The sequence below is a fragment of the Mesoplodon densirostris genome, chromosome 19 (assembly GCF_025265405.1).
Source record: "Mesoplodon densirostris isolate mMesDen1 chromosome 19, mMesDen1 primary haplotype, whole genome shotgun sequence".
In the NCBI taxonomy this organism is placed as follows: domain Eukaryota; kingdom Metazoa; phylum Chordata; class Mammalia; order Artiodactyla; family Ziphiidae; genus Mesoplodon; species Mesoplodon densirostris.
Genome location: NC_082679.1, coordinates 53,452,958 through 53,470,871, shown reverse-complemented (window position 1 = coordinate 53,470,871; position 17,914 = coordinate 53,452,958). Strand labels below are relative to the sequence as shown.

At 42.2% G+C, this 17,914-nt stretch overlaps 1 protein-coding gene across 4 annotated transcripts in view; it reads left to right on the top strand.

Annotated features, from left to right (window-relative positions):
- WDR59 (WD repeat domain 59) overlaps positions 1-17,914 on the top strand; it is a 107,935-nt gene that overhangs the window by 50,911 nt on the left and 39,110 nt on the right. For all 4 annotated transcript variants that reach the window (XM_060084564.1, XM_060084563.1, XM_060084562.1 and 1 more), the window contains exons 15-19: positions 1,867-1,962; positions 2,118-2,274; positions 2,778-2,847; positions 7,046-7,199; positions 16,727-16,860. In XM_060084564.1, the coding sequence (XP_059940547.1) occupies positions 1,867-1,962; positions 2,118-2,274; positions 2,778-2,847; positions 7,046-7,199; positions 16,727-16,860 (611 nt within the window). The remainder of the gene's footprint in view (positions 1-1,866; positions 1,963-2,117; positions 2,275-2,777; positions 2,848-7,045; positions 7,200-16,726; positions 16,861-17,914) is intronic.

Sequence of the window (17,914 nt, the reverse complement as noted above, 5' to 3'; positions counted from 1 at the left end):
TCAGGTGGAATCCTCATAAAAAAGCCCCATGAGCTGAGATATGTCTTTTTCAGTCTGAGCAGCATCACATGTGAAATAGCAGAAATATCCTGACAGCACCAAGTTGACCTGAATGCTATTCATTTTTTGCCTGGTTTGTGTTATATACACTTGATTGTTCTATCTTCTTGGGGTATGATAGGTAACCAAGAAATTGTTCAAGCTTTGTAAGGGTCTGTGAAATGCTAATTACTCAGATTTTGTGGTACTTGACATTTTGTCCTTGGAGTCTGAACATTTCGTTGCCTGTTTGGACATACAAAAAAGATAGATTTTTCGATTGGTATAAAAATGATAGGATAAGCAAGTGTTTTAAAGGTCTAATTCAGTGCTGTCCAATAGAAATGTGATGCAGACTACATGTAATTTTCAATTTTCTAGTAGCCATACTAATAAAAAAAAGCAGGTAAATTAATTTCAATAATATTTTAATTTAATCCAGTATATCCAAAGTATTATCATATCAACATGTAAGCAGTATAAAAATGATTGCAATAGCTTACCTTCTTTTTTTTTTTTTCTTTTTGGTACTAAGTCTTCAACTTTTGGTGTGAATTTTATGCTTACAGCACATCGCAATCCAAACTAGCCACACTTCATGTGCTTTATAGCCCGGTAATGACTTCCATGTTAGACAGCCCAGGTCCAAGTTACATGCCTATCTTCAGTATGTATATGTCAGTTTATATCGATAGCATGTGCTTTAAAATGTTAAGCTCCATATATATATGTATATAAAATATATATGTTATTAAAGTATAGTTGATTTACAGTGTTGTGCCCCAATCTCTGCTGTATAGCAAAGTGACTCAGTTATACGCATATATACATTCTTTTTTTAATATTCTTTTCCATTATGGTTTATTCCAGGAGATTGGATATAGTTCCCTGTGCTATACAGTAGGACCTTGTTGTTTATCCATTCTAAATGAAATAGTTTACATGTACCAACCCCAAGTTCCCAGGCCATCTGTCTCCCTTCCCCCTCACCCTTGGCAACCCCAAGTCTGTTCTCTATGTCTGTGAGTCTGTTTCTGTTTTGTAGATAGGTTCATTTGTGCCATATTTTAGATTCCACATATAAGTGATATCATATGGTATTTGTCTTTCTCTTTCTGACTTACTTCAATTAGTATGATAATTTCTAGTTGCATCCATGTTGCTGCAAATGGCATTATTTTGTTCTTTTTTTATGGCTGAGTAGTGTTCCATTGTATGTATGTCCCACATCTTCTTTATCAATTTATTTGTCAGTGGACATTTAGGTTGTTTCCATGTTTTGGCTATTGTGAATAGTGCTGCTATGAACATAGGGGTGCATGTATCTTTTTGAATTACAGTTTTGTCCAGGTATATTAGGCTTTATATTTTTAAAGGACCCCCCCAAGAAAAGGTACATTTTAATTTTCACTAAAGTGAAATCTGTTCCCCCTGGCATGTATGTATCACATGGAACAGTTTTCAGTCCAGACTGGAGGATATCACTCTAAGTGATGCTGAGATTTCTCATGGAGGAGGGTGGGGTCAGGGGAGAGCAAAGGAGTAGAATTCACTATAAAGGAAGAATGGTGGTTCTAATCGTGCTCTCTCAGAGCCAGTGCATGTGCCTGCCACGGCAAAGGAAAGGGCTTCTGGAAGAGGATTCACAAATGAATCTTCTCTCTGAGCCTCTCGGGGAGGGGGAAGGTGGTGTGTTGTGTTGGCAGCCTCAGACACAGCCACGCTCCGGTGCCCCAGCATCGTCGCTGCTTCCGATGCTTCACACAATAAAAAAGAATCAGGAGAAAGAATGTTGCTCTTCTTGACTGCGTTTTGTGCCTTTTCCAGATCCTGAAAGACACTTCCCTGCAAAAAGTGAAACGCAACCAGAGCTGTTTGGAGCCCTGCCTGCGCCAGCTCGTCTCCTGCCTTGAGTCTTTTGTGGTAGGATACTTGTTACCAACCTATGCTTTGGGGTTTCGTTTCCTTTCCTCCTCCCTAAAATCCTGGGCTCCCTGATCTTGGAATAATGTGTCCTGTTTTGTAATTTGGCTTGAAGACAGATTGTGGGTTTTAGTCTCTTGATTTTAAAATTTCAGAACCAAGAAGACAGCGCTTCCAGCAATCCCTTTGCGCTCCCGAACTCTGTCACGCCACCCCTACCGACATTTGCCCGGGTGACCACCGCCTATGGGTCCTACCAGGATGCCAATATTCCCTTTCCCAGGACCTCGGGGGCCAGATTCTGCGGGGCAGGTTGGTCTCTTTTGATTCTCTGATTCTAGATTGAGAGAGAGAGAAGCTAAGAATGTCTGTATAAAAATTTCCATCAGAAAATGTTTCTTTGTTTTTATTTCCTGAGAACTCAAAAGATTTCTGTCATAGTGTTATCTGATGCCGAATTGGCATCTGGGGACATACCCTAAGAATGTTCACCAGATGTACAGACTTAACTTGTTTCATTCTGATGAGTGTGAATTTGAGTCTTGACTCAACCTATTGAAAATACACATAGGAAATATAAAGTACCTGTGAAGACTTTTTCCAAACCACATATATCCCATCTCTCTTGAATCCTGGAGATTCTCATCTTTGTTTTTATTAAATACGGCTGCCGTTGTGAGCCTATGTAGCTTAGGATACTATGTCTTATCCTTCAGGTATATTGAGGTAGACAAAAGATTGACCAGTGCTTTCTTAGGATTTCCCATGACCAGCTCATTGACCTTGATGTGCACGTGTGATGTCTCCTTTGACAGGGTACCTGGTGTATTTCACAAGGCCCATGACGATGCACCGAGCAGTGTCTCCGACTGAGCCTACTCCGAGGTGAGTCTGGGAGATGCAGGTGTAAGCTACATTCATGGGCCAGAAATAGGCAGACATCTGGGAATTTGTCTTTGGACAATTTGTGTTAGTTATCAGTAAACACTCATTATAAGATTTACTCCTGGGCTTCCCTGGTGGCGCAGTGGTTGAGAGCCCGCCTGCCGATGCAGGGGACACGGGTTCATGCCCCGGTCCGGGAAGATCCCACATGCCGCAGAGCGGCTGGGCCCGTGGGCCATGACCGCTGAGCCTGCGCGTCCAGAACCTGTGCCCCACAACAGGAGAGGCCACAACATTGAGAGGCCTGCATACCGCAAAAAAAAAAAAAAAAAAAAAAAGATTTATTCCCAAAAGATCATGGTTCATTGAATTTCACCCAAGCTGAGATTTCTACTGTAAAGTTAGAAGGAGTTGCTTGATAAAAACTGTTGTCAAAACAGGGCAAATTCTTTTTTAATGTGCTTTTCCCCTATTGCTAAAGTATTATCTGAATATTAAATAAAACTAGAAAAATAGCAAGAGATAATCTATAGTCCTGTAACACTAATAGGCCACTTCTAACATTACCACACACATGTAGTATATGTGCAGCCATCCCTAGAGTCAATTTTAGAACCTTTTCATTATCCCAAAAAGAAACTTTGAATCCCTTAAGGGTCACCCCAGTCCCTAAGTCCCCCATTGCTCCAGCCCTGGGCAAACACTGATCTACTTTCTGTCTATAAATTTGCCTATTCTGGACAGTTCTTATAAATGGAATTATATGTGTGTTCTTTTGTAACTGACATCTTTCACTTAGTATATTTTCAAGGATCATACATGTTGTAGCATGTATCAGTACTTCATTTCTTCTTATTAACAAATAATATTCCATCACATGTATATACCATGTTTTATTTATTCATACATCGGTCATTGGACATTGGGACTGTTTCCACTTTTTGGCCATTATGAATAATGCTGCTATGAACATTCTGTGCAAATTTTGTGTGGATATATATTTTTTCATTTTTCTTGGATATATACCTAGGAACTGAATGACTGGATCATATTATAAATTTTTTTCTTAATTAATACACTTTATCTTTTAGAGCAATTTTAGGTTCATAGCAAAACTGAGTGCAGAGTACATATACCCCTGTCCCCACACCTTTACAACCTTCCCCATATTAGTGGTTTTTTAAACTTAAATATTATGCTGTAGACTTCTGGTTCTGCAGTGTGATGACCAGGATAACTTGGAAACCCTCCTGCTACAAACACCTGGTTATACTGTATATGATATAATTAGCATACTTAATAATGAATAGCTAAGCTAACAAAAAAGAAAGGACATTGCACCAAGTTCATGAGCAGGTGCTACGGCTGTCCTGGGAGTTTGCCAGTTTCTGCAGTAACCCAGGCAGATGAGAACTTGGCCCTACAAGAAGTGGGAGTTAAATGCCAGAGAACACCCTACATTACACTAGATTCCTTATTTGAAAGGTTGGACTAGAAAACAATCACCTACTCTTTTTTTTTTTAAATTTATTTTATGTTTTTGGCTGAGTTGGGTCTTTGTTGCTGCATGCAGGCTTCTAGTTGCGGCGAGCGGGGGCTACTCTTCATTGTGGTGCATGGGCTTCTCACTGTGGTGGCTTCTCTTGTTGTGGAGCACGGGCTCTAGGTGCGCAAGCTTCAGTAGTTTTGGCACACGGGCTCAGTAGTTGTGGCACATGGGCTCAGTAGTTGTGGCTTGTGGGCTCTAGAGCGCAGGCTCAGTAGTTGTGGCGCACGGGCTTAGTTGCTCCACGGCATGTGGGATCTTCCCAGAGCAGGGCTCGAACCTGTGTCCCCTGCATTGGCAGGCAGATTCTTAGCCACTGCGCCACCAGGGAAGCCCCCAATCACCTACTCTTAAAAGGAAACAACAGATATCTGTATCTGGACTTTGGGTCAGTGGGAAAATGTTCCTATTAGAACATTTTTCATACTAACAGTATTGTATTCAGGTATAATTTAGGGTACCCAAATGTGAAGTCTGTACCATGATGATCAGCACCCAGATCAGGATACAGAGCCTTGTCCTCACTCCCAAAAGTTCCCTGGTCCCTTTACCCAGAAGAAATGATTCTTCTGCTTCCATCATTGAAGTTTAGTTTGCCTGTGCTTGAACTTCATCTAAATAGAATCATCCAGCATGTACTATTTTATGTCTGGCTTACTGTGCTCAACTTAACATTTTTGAAATTGATCCATGTGGTTGCATGTATCAGTAGTTCCATGGTATGAAAATAATATAATTTGCTTATTCATACTCCTTTGATGGACATTTGGATTATTTCCAGTTTTTATTTTATTATATGTAGACCTATACATACAAGTCTTTTTTTGTTTTTTAATTTCATACAAGTCTTTTTATGGACATGTGTATTAATTTTTCTACCCAAGGAGTAGAATCCGTGGGTCATAGGATACGTGCGTGTTTAATTTTATTAGAATTGCCAAAAAGTCTGTCCCCGTGGTTATGCCATGTTATACTCTTCCAGCAACGTTTCAGAGTTCTTGCTGCTCCACATCCTCTCCAAAACTTGGTGTTTTTAGTCTTTTCAGCTTTAGCCATTGTGGTGGGTGTGTAGTATTATCTCATTGTGCTTTAATTTGTGCTTCCATGGTGATGACTAATGATGGTGAACAGCTTTTGTGTGCTAATTGACCACTTGGATATCTTCTTTTGTGATTTGCCTGTTCTAGTATTTTGTCCAGTTGTTTTTAGACTGTGTTTCTTATTATCTGTTTGTGGTAGTTCTTTATCAATACTTATTGCAAATCCTTTGCTGGGTGTATGTATTGATTTTCTCCTAATCTATGGCTTATCTTTGTCCCTCTTTAATGATTTTCAATTTTCAGCAGTTTTTAATTTTGATGCAGTTCAGTTTATCACTTTTTAAGTGTTAGGGTTAGTGCTTCTGGGTCCTGTCTAAAAAAAATCTCTGCCTGTCCCAAGGTCATATAAACTGTGTTTCTCTTAAAAATTTATAGATGTAAATTCCTTATCTAAGGTCTGTAATTAATCTCAAAGTAATTTTTGTGTATGATGTGAGGTAGGGGTCAAATTTTTTTTTTCAGTAGAGATATATAGTTGTTATATATATAGCACCATTTATGGAAAAGATTTTGCTCTTGTTGAATTTGCATTGATACCTTTGTTGAAAATCAATTGACTGTATGTTTTGGATCTATTTCTGGACTCTATTTTTTTCTTTGGTTTATTGGTCTCTCCTTATGCCAAACTACACTGTTAATGTAGGTTTATATAGTAAGTCTTCAAATCTGGTAATGTTAAGTCCTCTAACTTTATTGTTCTCATTCAGGATTATGTTGGCTACTCTAGATCTTTTGCATTTCTGTAAAAATAGAAATCAGCTTACTGGTTCCTACAGAAAAAAGCCTGCTCATATTTTGATTGGAGTTGTGTTGATTCTATAGATCAACTTGGAGAAAATAGGCACCTTAACAATCTGGAATCTTCTAGTCTATTAACACGGTGTATTTCTCTATTGTTTTGAGTCTTTAATTTCTCTCAGCAGTATTTTATATTTTCCATGCACATTTTTTCTTTAAATGTGTTCCTAGGTATTGCATGTGTTTGTTTGCTTTTTGCGGTACGCGGGCCTCTCACTGTTGTGGCCTCTCCCGTTGCGGAGCACAGGCTCCGGACGCGCAGGCTCAGCGGCCATGGCTCATGGGCCCAGCCGCTCCGCGGCATGTGGGATCTTCCCGGACTGGGGCACGAACCCATGTCCCCTTCATCGGCAGGCGGACTCTCAACCACTGCGCCACCAGGGAAGTCCGGTATTGCATGTGTTTTGATGCTATCGTAAATGCAATTTTATTATTTTCCAAATGTTTGTTTTTAATATATAGAAATATAGTAGATTATTGTAGATTGACCTTGTATCTAAATTCACTTATTAGTTTAAGTAATTTATAGACTCCTTGAATTTTCTATGTATATAGTCATAGAAACATTCTCCGCTTCTGCAGATAAAGCATTTTTCAGTTCTAAAAGTGCTCTTTGATTCCTTTTTGGAGTTTCCATTTTTTCCCCATTTTATCCATCTTTTTCTCCTGATTTCATCAAGCGCTAAGAATGGCATCACTTAGAACTATGGAAAGATCCAAGCCAGTACAGTTAATTGTGCCTTTTCAACCACAGATCTCTGTCAGCTTTGTCTGCCTATCATACTGGCTTGATTGCGCCCATGAAGATCCGCACAGAGGCCCCTGGGAACCTCCGTTTGTACAGCGGTAGCCCCACACGCAGTGAGAAGGAGCAGGTCTCCATCAGCTCCTTCTACTACAAGGAGCGGGTAAGCAGCCGATCCACGGCCTTTGATTCTTATCCCTTCCCCAGATTCTTGTCCTTGGCCTCCCTGCCTGCCATGCACAACAGCTAAATTAGTGATCCCCCTGTGGTCTTTCCCTTTCATACTTAGTGTGTTAGAGAAAGACCATTGCTTTGTTCCTTTCGGTTGGTTTTTAACTACTGTAAATTGTATAGGAGGGGGAGGGGTGGTTGGTTGTTATAATCTGTACTCTTCCCTCCCCTTTAACCCTGTCCTGTGATCCCCATACATGAAGTCGATTCCCATCCTCTCAGATAGAATCACGTAGCTTCAGGTCTTCCTGGGTATTCTGATGTTTGTCAGCAAATTAAGGGATGCTTCAGAAGGCTTGGGATCCTGATATATTTGGAACTTCATAGTTGTGGGAAGTTTTCAAGTTGACCTCTAAGAGGTTTTATACTTCTACTAAGTCTGCACCGAAGCACCCATTTGAATGGACCGGTTTATACAAAAATCGCCTGAAACTGTCCTTCTGTTCCTGGGTTCTTAAGGAACTCATCGTCCCTAAAGTAGCTATTATGCTGTCAGAAGCCTTTGGTGATGACAGTGTAGAGAATATGGCAGAGCGTGGGAATGATTCTGAGAACTTTCTGTGTTATCAGGTTGAGTGTGGCTTAAACTGTCTTTTAACTGACATGATGTATTAACTGGTTACCACTGAGCTACTCACAAACTCAGTCCTTAGGAATTCTTTGTTGCTCTCTCCCACTAATTGAGAAATGATGGATTGACTATAATTAAAATTTGTTTTTTTGTTAAAAATTGAGTTATTTAAAATAAAACCCCAATTTCCAGCAAGTGTTAGAGGTGTCTTCACTTTGATTGCAGTGTAGTGTCTAACCTTCCTGGTTTGCATGATGTTGGCTGTCGCTGACTTTGTCAAGTCTTAGGGTCGTATGTGACAAATGAGTGGCAGGAACTGATGCTTGAGACATGACCAGTCTTGGGCAAAACCTTCAGTCAAATAGGGAAAATGATTTTTTTGTTGCCTTTCTGGCCAGCTCCATAGTCCCTTTCTTTGCATCTCTGACGGAGTTCTCCACCCCACCGCTGCCTCCCCCCCACCCAGCCCTGTCCTGCACCTGTCACAGAACTTCTTAGAACACTTTTATCTTCCCAAGTCCTTTACATTCAAAAAAAAATTTTTTTCTTTTTCTGCAAGCTAGCGGGTAACTGGTGAGAAGCTTTGATAAACTGGTTGGAACTAAGGCATTTTATTATTGATATAGTAGCTAAACAAACTCAAGGTTGAATAAATGTGGGAATTTTCTTTAGCACCAGGGCCAGGTTGAGGAGACCTTTTAGTCAAAGAGGCAGTCCTGAATTCCCCTTTGCATCATGCCCCGTGCTTCTCGTGCTTGGGTTCAGATTGGGCAGCATAGCTGGGACTTGCACTTTTGACCCTGTGATAGTGTGTACAGGTCGTGTTTCATCAAAATAACTCCAGTTTCAAGAAGGAGCCTCTCCTAATGCAGAAGCATTTGTAAGGCCTACTTTTTTTTTTTTTTTTTTTGCGGTACACGGGCCTCTCACTGTTGTGGCCTCTCCCGTTGTGGGGCACAGGCTCTGGACGCGCAGGCTCAGCGGCCATGGCCCACAGGCTTAGCCGCTCCGCGGCATGTGGGATCTTCCTGGACCGAGGCACGAACCCATGTCCCCTGCATCGGCAGGCGGACTCTCAACCACTGCACCACCAGGGAAGCCCTACTACATTTATAATTTTGATGATCTGGACTCTCTTTTACGACAAACACACTGTAATCATGAAGAGGGAACAAAGGCACATAGATAATTAGCTCTTATCAGACAGGATATGCTGGGGTGTGGAGGAAGGATTGTGATATTTCACTTTGGGGTGATTCCCAGTGTGCTGCTTCTTCCCAGAAAACAGGCCATTGTAGTCCCCTAGAATGACATAGTAAGTGGTCTCTGAATTGTATTTCAGACAGTGAGTGAATAAAATGGGGGGAGGTAGTTTTATTATAATTTCATATGAAACTTTTGTATTGATGTATAGCATATGTACAGAAAAGTTCACAAATCCTAGGTATATAATTCAGTCAATTAGCAATCACAGGAAATAGACTGTTCTAAGAAATAGACTATTCCAAGAACCCTAGAAGCCCTGGGGGAGGGAGGCACATTTTAATGTATGACACATAGTAATTATTAGGTTAAATCATATGAAACTGCTGATATTTGAGCATTTTTGACCTTAAGAAAAAGTTTCACATGCTTCAGCCTAGTAAGAAGTTAAAATCAGTTATTAATAACTGGTCAGTCAGTTATTTTGTGATGAATCTAAAATAAACTTGTAAACTCTCCTTGAAGCTTGTTCATGTCCATCCCATTTACATACGACATGGGGAAGGAATTACAGGAATGAAATATGGCCATCTTATCTTCCTCACAGAGGACAATAACAGTTTTATCCCTCGAGAAGTATTTTCTGATTCTTGGGTGTCTAGTTTCAAATGTCAAATAATATCACTTTTATTACTTTTGTCCTGGAAATGATTCCAGTGTACTAAATTTCTCTGTGCTTAAGTCTTCATTTTCAGCCCAAATTTTATCTCCTGCATACTTTTATTCTTCTTTAGATCTCTACCCCTGAGAGCTTTAAATGAGTAAGAAGAAAGGAAAAGAATATAACTGCATTAAAGTATAACAATGAAATAATTATAGAGTATTTTGGAGATTGCAGAAATATCTTCCTAGAGCCATTGGGGACTAATACTTATTTCTCTTGTTTTTGTGTTTTTAACCTGCCCTACTTAGGTCATCTTGTTATATCACCCGAAGGTTCTCCAGATGGAATTCCAATGTTTGCTCTTAAAAATTTTTTTAATGTGAGAGATGTAAAAATAAATAAAACCATTAAATTTCATAAGAAGTTAGAAGGCACAGAGAGATGCTAACATTCATTTGGTAACTGGACCATCTATTAATAGCTGATGAAATATTGTTTATTCTTCGGGTAAATCAGAAGGCCCAGGACTTTAGATAAACATCAGGCATTGCCCTGTAAACATTTAAAAAATGTTGCAGCCTTCCACATTCACTTCAGTTGACATCACTATAATAGCTTTTTTTTTTTTTTTTTTTTTGCGGTATGTGGGCCTCTCACTGCCATGGCCTCTCCCGTTGCGGAGCACAGGCTCCGGATGCGCAGGCCCAGCGGCCATGGCTCACGGGCCCAGCCGCTCCGCGGCACGTGGGATCTTCCCGGACCAGGGCACGAACCCGTGTCCCCTGCATCGGCAGGCGGACTCTCAACCACTGCGCCACCAGGGAAGCCCTAAAATAGCTTTAATGTAAATAACTGAGGAGGTCTTGAAGTTAATAATTTCTGACTTCCCGGAACAGTGCTGTATGCGCCCGTGGTTAGTGAGAGCCCTGGGGAGCATCACCCTTCAGTTCTCTCAGGCTCTCACTTCCTCGTGGCACCACTCTGAGGATGGTCCTGCAGTCCCAAGGTCAAGACTTCAGTTTCCCTGGCGCCCCCTCAGCCACACACCAAAAACAATTCGGTGTTGAATCTCTTGAGGAACTTCTTCCTTGTTAGGAATGAGAAGCTTCTCGCATATACACATGCTTTTGAAGGGGAAGCAGAGTTCTCCACCTGTTTCCTTTTTTTTTGGCCGCGCTGGCCTGTGTGGGTCTTAGCGCAGCATGTGGGATCCTAGTTCCCGACCAGGGATGGAACCCGCATCCCCTGCGTTGGAAACGTGGAGTCTTAACCTCTGGACCGCCAGGGAAGTCCCTCCACCTGTTTCTTACACTCTTATTCTTGTAAGAGAACCACAAATCTCCATCGTAGTTCCTCTGTCAGAGCTGTGTGGATGTCAGCCTCCTGATACCTTGAAATGTGTTTCAGACTAAAGGACAACAACGTTGAAGCTGTGTACTGAGTGTGATGGGTTGGGAGGGGGGTGAGGGAATCTAAACACTGCTGTGCTGAGTTTCAGATTTTTCAGTCATTCCCATCCCAATTTTGCAGTATATTATGGTACCTTTGAATCCATCAGATGTGTGGGAAGCTTTCATTTTATTCTCTATTTTTTCCCTTTTAATTTTCTTGGTGTTTTTCTTCCCTCCTCGTGGGTGTAACGTTTTCACGCACAGATGTCTCCTCGCTCTGCCCGGCGACGTTGGTCCATACAAGCAGTTAACGACTTCCCGGTACTGTGCGCTGTGCAAATGCTCTCCTTAACTAATCCTGTCTCTGCCCAAAGGCCCAAGAATAAAATGCCACCTGCCTGGCTTTGAGGAACCTGAAATGACAGGCTGGCTGGTTTTCAGGACCAGCATAATCAATTTCTCACTCTTGGGAGTCAGGCACCAAGGACTGCCTCCTGGTTCTATCAGTTTCAGATGGGTGAACACTGGTATCATTAAGAATTGTGAATGGCCTTCTTTGAAAATGAAGCTGAATGCTGGATTTCTTGGAAAGAACCCCAGTGATAAGCCTTTAGTTCACCCGATTTCACTTGGAGTATTTGTATAATTTCATAGAGCTTTCAAAAGCCTACCTTTGGCATGGCGGGGCATCAGAGGAAGATATAAGAGGCTTCTACGATTTTGTCTCCGTTTTTATCGTCTTGCTCGAGTTCAAAGAGGGGAGTGCCCACCTGCTTCACTGGCATGACACCAAAGCTAGATTTTAATCCTTTGGGAACTTCCTGGAACCAGTTTTTTTCCTTGCCATCAGTATTTTGCATTGACAGTAAAACCTCTGCAATGGACATCTTCTCTTCCTTTTCTCTTGCTTACTCTCTCCTCTTCTGTCTTCCTCTCCCACCCCCTTTGTGTTTCAGTCGTGCCATGGTGACCTCAGGCTGTGCAAGGCAGCTTTGAGGCTTTTGTGTAAGTTTCATTTGGTGTAAAAACAAAAAAAATTTTAGGAGCATAGTCCTATAGCCTTTTTATATAAAAACCGGTTGAAATCAGGAACCTTGACTAGCAAGTTCCACTGCCGCCCAACAACCTGGGGGTGGAGCTGCCTCCGTGACCATCTTTCCTCAGAAAGCCTGTCCTACCAACCCAGCTGCTGCGTTTCCACTGATTTTTCCAGAAGTCCCTGCTCCTGCTGCTATTTAAAGAGGAACTCATTTTGACTCACTGCCCACTCTGCTGATGATTATGCATTGTCGACGGGGTTGCTGCGAAGCAGTTGGTGGCTTATTCTTGGGCTGTTTTTACATTTAACCCATTTACTGCCATCGATGTTGCCTCCGATTGTAGCAGTAACACTGGTGGTTCAGTCGCAAGCTGGCTATTGGTTGTCATTCAGTGCTCTCTGCACCAGTGCCTCCCCCCTCCCACCGCCCCTCCCTCCCCACCCCGATCCTCCCTGTCCTGTTTCCCGTAATTCCATGAACACCTTCTTGGTCTGTTCAGAGGAGCATCCCAGTCTCATCGTGTGATAACTTGTCTGTCTTGCTTTGTCTCTCCTCCCTCGATCCCTGCTCATGGAATCTGTGGGGAAGGGGTGTTTTCTATCGATGGGGCATTGAGATGACCTAAGAGAAGTGCAGAGTCCTTCACCTCCCAGAGGTACCGATTTTACTGCACAGAAACGTATCCACATTTAAGCCCGTCAGAGTGGGACTGGAGCAATGCAGGAGGTTTTAGGGGGCTGTGGGGCCCCTGTGCCCTTTTCTCACCTGGAAAGGTCAGCCACACACCTCCTCCCAGTGTATCATTGTTGTCGTCACCTGACAGGTGCTCAGACTAGAGAGGTTATTCTAAAATCTCCAGCAAGATACTAAGGCAAAGAAATCTTGGGAAGGTGTGGATGAGGTATGAACCATTTTTGTTTTCAAAACACTAGAGGAAACACTCCATGCTTCTTAGGGAGCACCTGGGTCCTAGGCCCTGACACCTGATTTGAGATCTACCACATCCTTGTTTAGGCAGCCTTGTTGGATTTGAATCCCCAGAATAATTTGCCATGAGACAGGTTTACTGAGTGACTTCCATAGCCTGAAGGGGAGATAGTTCATATTTTAAAACCATCAACCTCCAAGTTTGAAAAAAAATATTTTGTGACCCCCCCTTAAAGATTTTTTATAATGTTTTTATAGTTATTCCTTGCTGGATTAAATGAACAAAAACAGCTGTCCCTTAATTGCTTTCACACTTTGATTCTTGGTGGCAGCTATCATTAGGGTGATCCTGTGTTAGGGAATCTCCTTCTATTGTAGGCTCAAAGGCAGCTTATCGAGGTCCATAAAGCACCACCTGTACATCAGTACAGGTCAAACAGAGAAGCACCTGGAAGCCTGGTGTCTCAAGAAGCTGACAAGGAAGTCCCAGGAAATACAGACAGTGATTTCCGTAATTCTGTGAAAGGTAGTTGCAGAAAGCTGCTCAGACCACTATCTTTACATTTTCATCAAGGACTTATTGATGACTCACAGGGGCCCGTTTCTGCCAATCTCCATCACCCAAGACTGCAAATGGGAGAAGAGCCCTGAGACGTCTCTTTGGACCCCGAGTTTTCTTTTCTCTGAATGTGTCGAATCCTAACAAATCCAAAAAGGAAATTAAATGGCGTGAGGTTCAGGCTCATGAGCCCAGCCTGAAACACAGCAGTTGGTCTGAGCCTGGCGTGTTAAGCCCTGTAGCCGCAGGAGCTGCTTGCCTCTGCCTGTCATCAGCGTGTTGCTCTGGCTCAGCAGCGCTTGGCAGAGAAGTGACTTTAGAAGTGAGTAATTGTGGACAGTGGTGTGTTGGACAGCCCTCACTGGAATCAGATGATCTCCGTATATGCAGAAATGGATCTGTTTTTATATGGATCAAACTATTTACATATTAACAGGTAGCTTAGTCAGGACTTAATTTCCCCCCCTTTTTAATCTAAAATCATACTCTTAAAAGCAGGTTAACGTATGGGCTTAGCAGCCTGAGAACCTGTGTTCAAAGCTCAGCTCTTAGGAATGTGGCCTTGAGTAAGCTCACATCCTCATTGGTGAAGTCCAGGGCGTCTCTCATTTCCCAAATACAGGCTCCTCTCTGGCCATTGTAGAGAAGGCTCTGGGGAAATATGATAGTTGCTCATGATCTTCTTCCACATCCATTACCCAGGTCCCTCTGCTCAAGTATTTTTGACATTCTGAAAATGATCCTTTTTAGAAATATTTCAAGTCTGCTAGGAAAAACATTCTGACATGAGCTAGTCTATTTGCAAATGAACCACTTTGGGCACATGGGCCTTAATATTATGCTTTCATTGGTTTTGCTGAAAAAGTCAGGCGATTGTGGATGTTTCCAGTGTGGTCTGAAAGCTGTAGACCCCATCCCTCACGAGGCGTCCATTGGTTTCCACTGTTCAGTTAAACGGATCTGTCGTGAATTGCTCAATTGTTGAAGGGCTTATTTTCTCTTTGTAATAAGGAGCCAGAATCAGTGCCTGGAACTGTTTTAGAAGCCTTTCAACCAACCTGGAAGACCCAATTAGATGGATCCTATTTGATTCCAGATGGAATCTTTTGAATGTAGATCTTTTCTTTCTGCTTTAAAAAAAAAATCCAGTACCCTAAATCTCATTGGAGATGACGGATTATGTGGGGCCTTGTGGGTGTGTCATTTCCCGGGATTCTTAAACTCCCAGAAGTCGGGATGAAAGTCACAGTGAAGTGCGTTTAGGGACTTATGCCCTCCGTGTTCCAGTTAACCATGTTGTGCCGTCCCATCACTGCAGAGTCAGTGTATGCTGAGTTACTCTCTGTAAAACCGGTCCTAGTGCTCGGGGTACGTGCGACAGCGCAGTCTAATGTTGGTAAACAATGCCTGGCTCCCAACCCATCCGGACAGGCCGTTTTTCTCGTTAGCACACTCGCCCCTTACTTGCACCCACATCACAGTTCTTCTTTAGAAAATAACCAAGGCCAGCAGAGAATTGAAGGGCTACTAGCCCCCAAGAATAGATGCAGTTTCCTCTTTCTTGCGTTGCAGAATAATGACTTGTGTATGGATACATAGTAACTGAACTGCTTCTAAGACCAAATAGGTTAAGGTTCCAAATTGATAGCATATGTATTTACAAACAGTGATGAACAATTCAAATACTTTAGCTGAACATCTACATTTACCTGCCATGCACTGAGTCCGAGTGTCCTGGGTTTAGCAGGTTCCATGCTGCTTACTAATCCTATAGGAAGTTATGTGCGTTGGACAACTTTGGGGGTTAGATGGGACGTGAACGGTCAGAAATGCCTGGATAGAGACCATGACTGATTTATGGAAGAGTGATTGTATCAAAATCACTGGTGGAAAACAAATTTATCTATCTATGAACCATCTAAATAATAATATACTCTACATGCCCGAGAGTTTATGGACATTTATAATAATTACAGATTTTTAAATTGCACTTTTTCAGTTGACACTTTGCAGTCTCACCTTTTCATTGTCCCCTGATTAACCTTGTGAGATTGGAACCACAGAGCTTATCATGAGCCCAGAGTTACCAGTGAGCAAAGAGAGAGTGACACAAGCCTGAATTCACCGCAAAAAAGGAACGTGCCTGGGGTCGCATTGAGCCAGGGCATGTGTTAATAAGACCAGTAAGACTTGGTTTTCTGACTCCACATTCCAGGGCCCTTTCACTGGCTCCTTTTGCCTCCTTTGTTAATAAATATGTCACTTCCCTCCTGAGTTGAATCACTTTGGTGACCCCCTTTCTAACTTCCGGCAATAAAATAAAATAGAATGTTGCTCCCTTGGCTGGTCGTCATTTTGAAGATACCAGATGGGGCTACACTCTCATAATTCTCATTTTCCAGGACATCTCTCATTTCCCACATACAGGCTCCTCTGTAGCCATTTGTAGGGAAGGCTCTGGGGAAATAGGATAATTGCTTATGATCTTCCACATCCATTACCCAGGTCCCTCTGCTCAGGTATTTTTGACATTCTGAATGATCACTTTTAGAAATAATTCAAATCTGCTAGGGAAGACAGGGTAATTTTTCTTGAGCTGCTCAGTTTCTGTGTCTGCCTCCCATAGATGAAAGTTTGCAGATCCCACACTGCTGTGTCTGAATTAAATTTCAACAAATCCAATTTAAATTGCCTGAAAAGGAAAGAAAAAAAAAAAACTTTGATGAGTTTCAAGCAAGAATTTTGAACCTAGGGCTGAACCCAACCTTAAAAGTTGCTCTTCTCCCACATTTTTGTGGTCTTTACTAACTTATTTACTTGCTGTTCTTTCTTTTTAAAATTCTGGCTTCAAGGTGTTTTTGAGCACCTGCAGAATGTATATAGCACTGCAGTAGGTGCTTATTTTCCTCTTAGGATTCTGGGCCATGAGCTCAATGCCCTTTGTCATCCTTTTATTTTCTACAGATGCTGATTCATATAATTGTGGGCATGATGTAATGCAAGGTCTCTGCAAATTACCAATGACCCCAACTATGGTGTGCTCTGCAAATGTAGGTTTCCATTCATCGAAGTCCCCATTAGTTATATCTTGTCATTTCCCCCAGAAATCAAGGAGATGGAAAAGTAAGCGTGAGGGATCAGACTCTGGGAATCGACCAATCAAGGCTGCTGGGAAAGTGATCATTCAGGATATTGCCTGCCTTCTTCCTGTTCACAAGTCATTGGGAGAACTATACATGTAAGTTCAGAATTTCAACTATGCCGTGCTTCCCACTTAGACATGAATATCAAAGTTGTTTATTTTATCTTATTTTATTTTTTGGCTGTGCCTTGCGGGATCTCAGTTCCCTGACGAGGGGTTGAACCCAGGCAGTTGAAAGCCTGGAATCCTAATCACTAGGCCACCAGGGAACTCCCCTGTTTATTTTAGTTTTTGAGATACTGGAATCCTTTTTAGGAGAGGCCCAGTGCATTAGCTTTCTTCTGCTGCATAGCAAATTACCACAGACCTAGTGTTTAAACAACACACATTTATTATCTCCAAGTTTCTCTGGGTCAGGAGTCTGGGCATGGCTTACCTGGGTCCTTGCTCTGGTCTCCCCAGGCTGAAATTATGAAGTCAGCTGGGTGGTGGTCTTAACCAATGCTCAGGGTCCTCTTCCAAACTCATTCAGGTTGTTAGCAGAATTCAGTTCCTTGCAGCCGGAGAACTCAGGGAATTTCATCTTCTCCAAGACCAGCAGGAGTGCCTCACTGATGCTTCACTGTCTTTCTAAGGTCTCATCTGATTAGGTCAGGCCCACCCAGGAGAATCTCCCTTTTGACAGTTAGGGGAGTGATATGTCATCAGTATTGACTGGTCTTGACCCTGTTTAAAAGGGGAGTTTATACAAGGCATGTACAGCAGGGGCCAGCAATCTTGGGCACAGTCTCAGAATTCTGCCTCCTGTCCTTAATATGTAAAACAGTTTAAAAGCAGAGCCACTTTGGTTGAAGGGAGCTGGGAGGTGGGTGACAGGCACACAGAAGCTGCTGACCTGTGGTTCCCCTTCTTTCTGAACTTGAACACATAATAAAAAATATTTATTTTGTCGTTTATGTACAGCACATTACTCCTTGTTAGAAACTACGGTCAGCATTATACATATCTAAATCAATTTTTATTCAACCCTTAAGCCTGGGGAACTCCCCAGAAAAGCTAGCTGGCACATTGTTCTTTGAACCTGGCCTCCTTTCCTGACTTCAAAGAGGTAAGCAATTTCACCTTCCCCAGGCCTGAACTCACAGTGTAA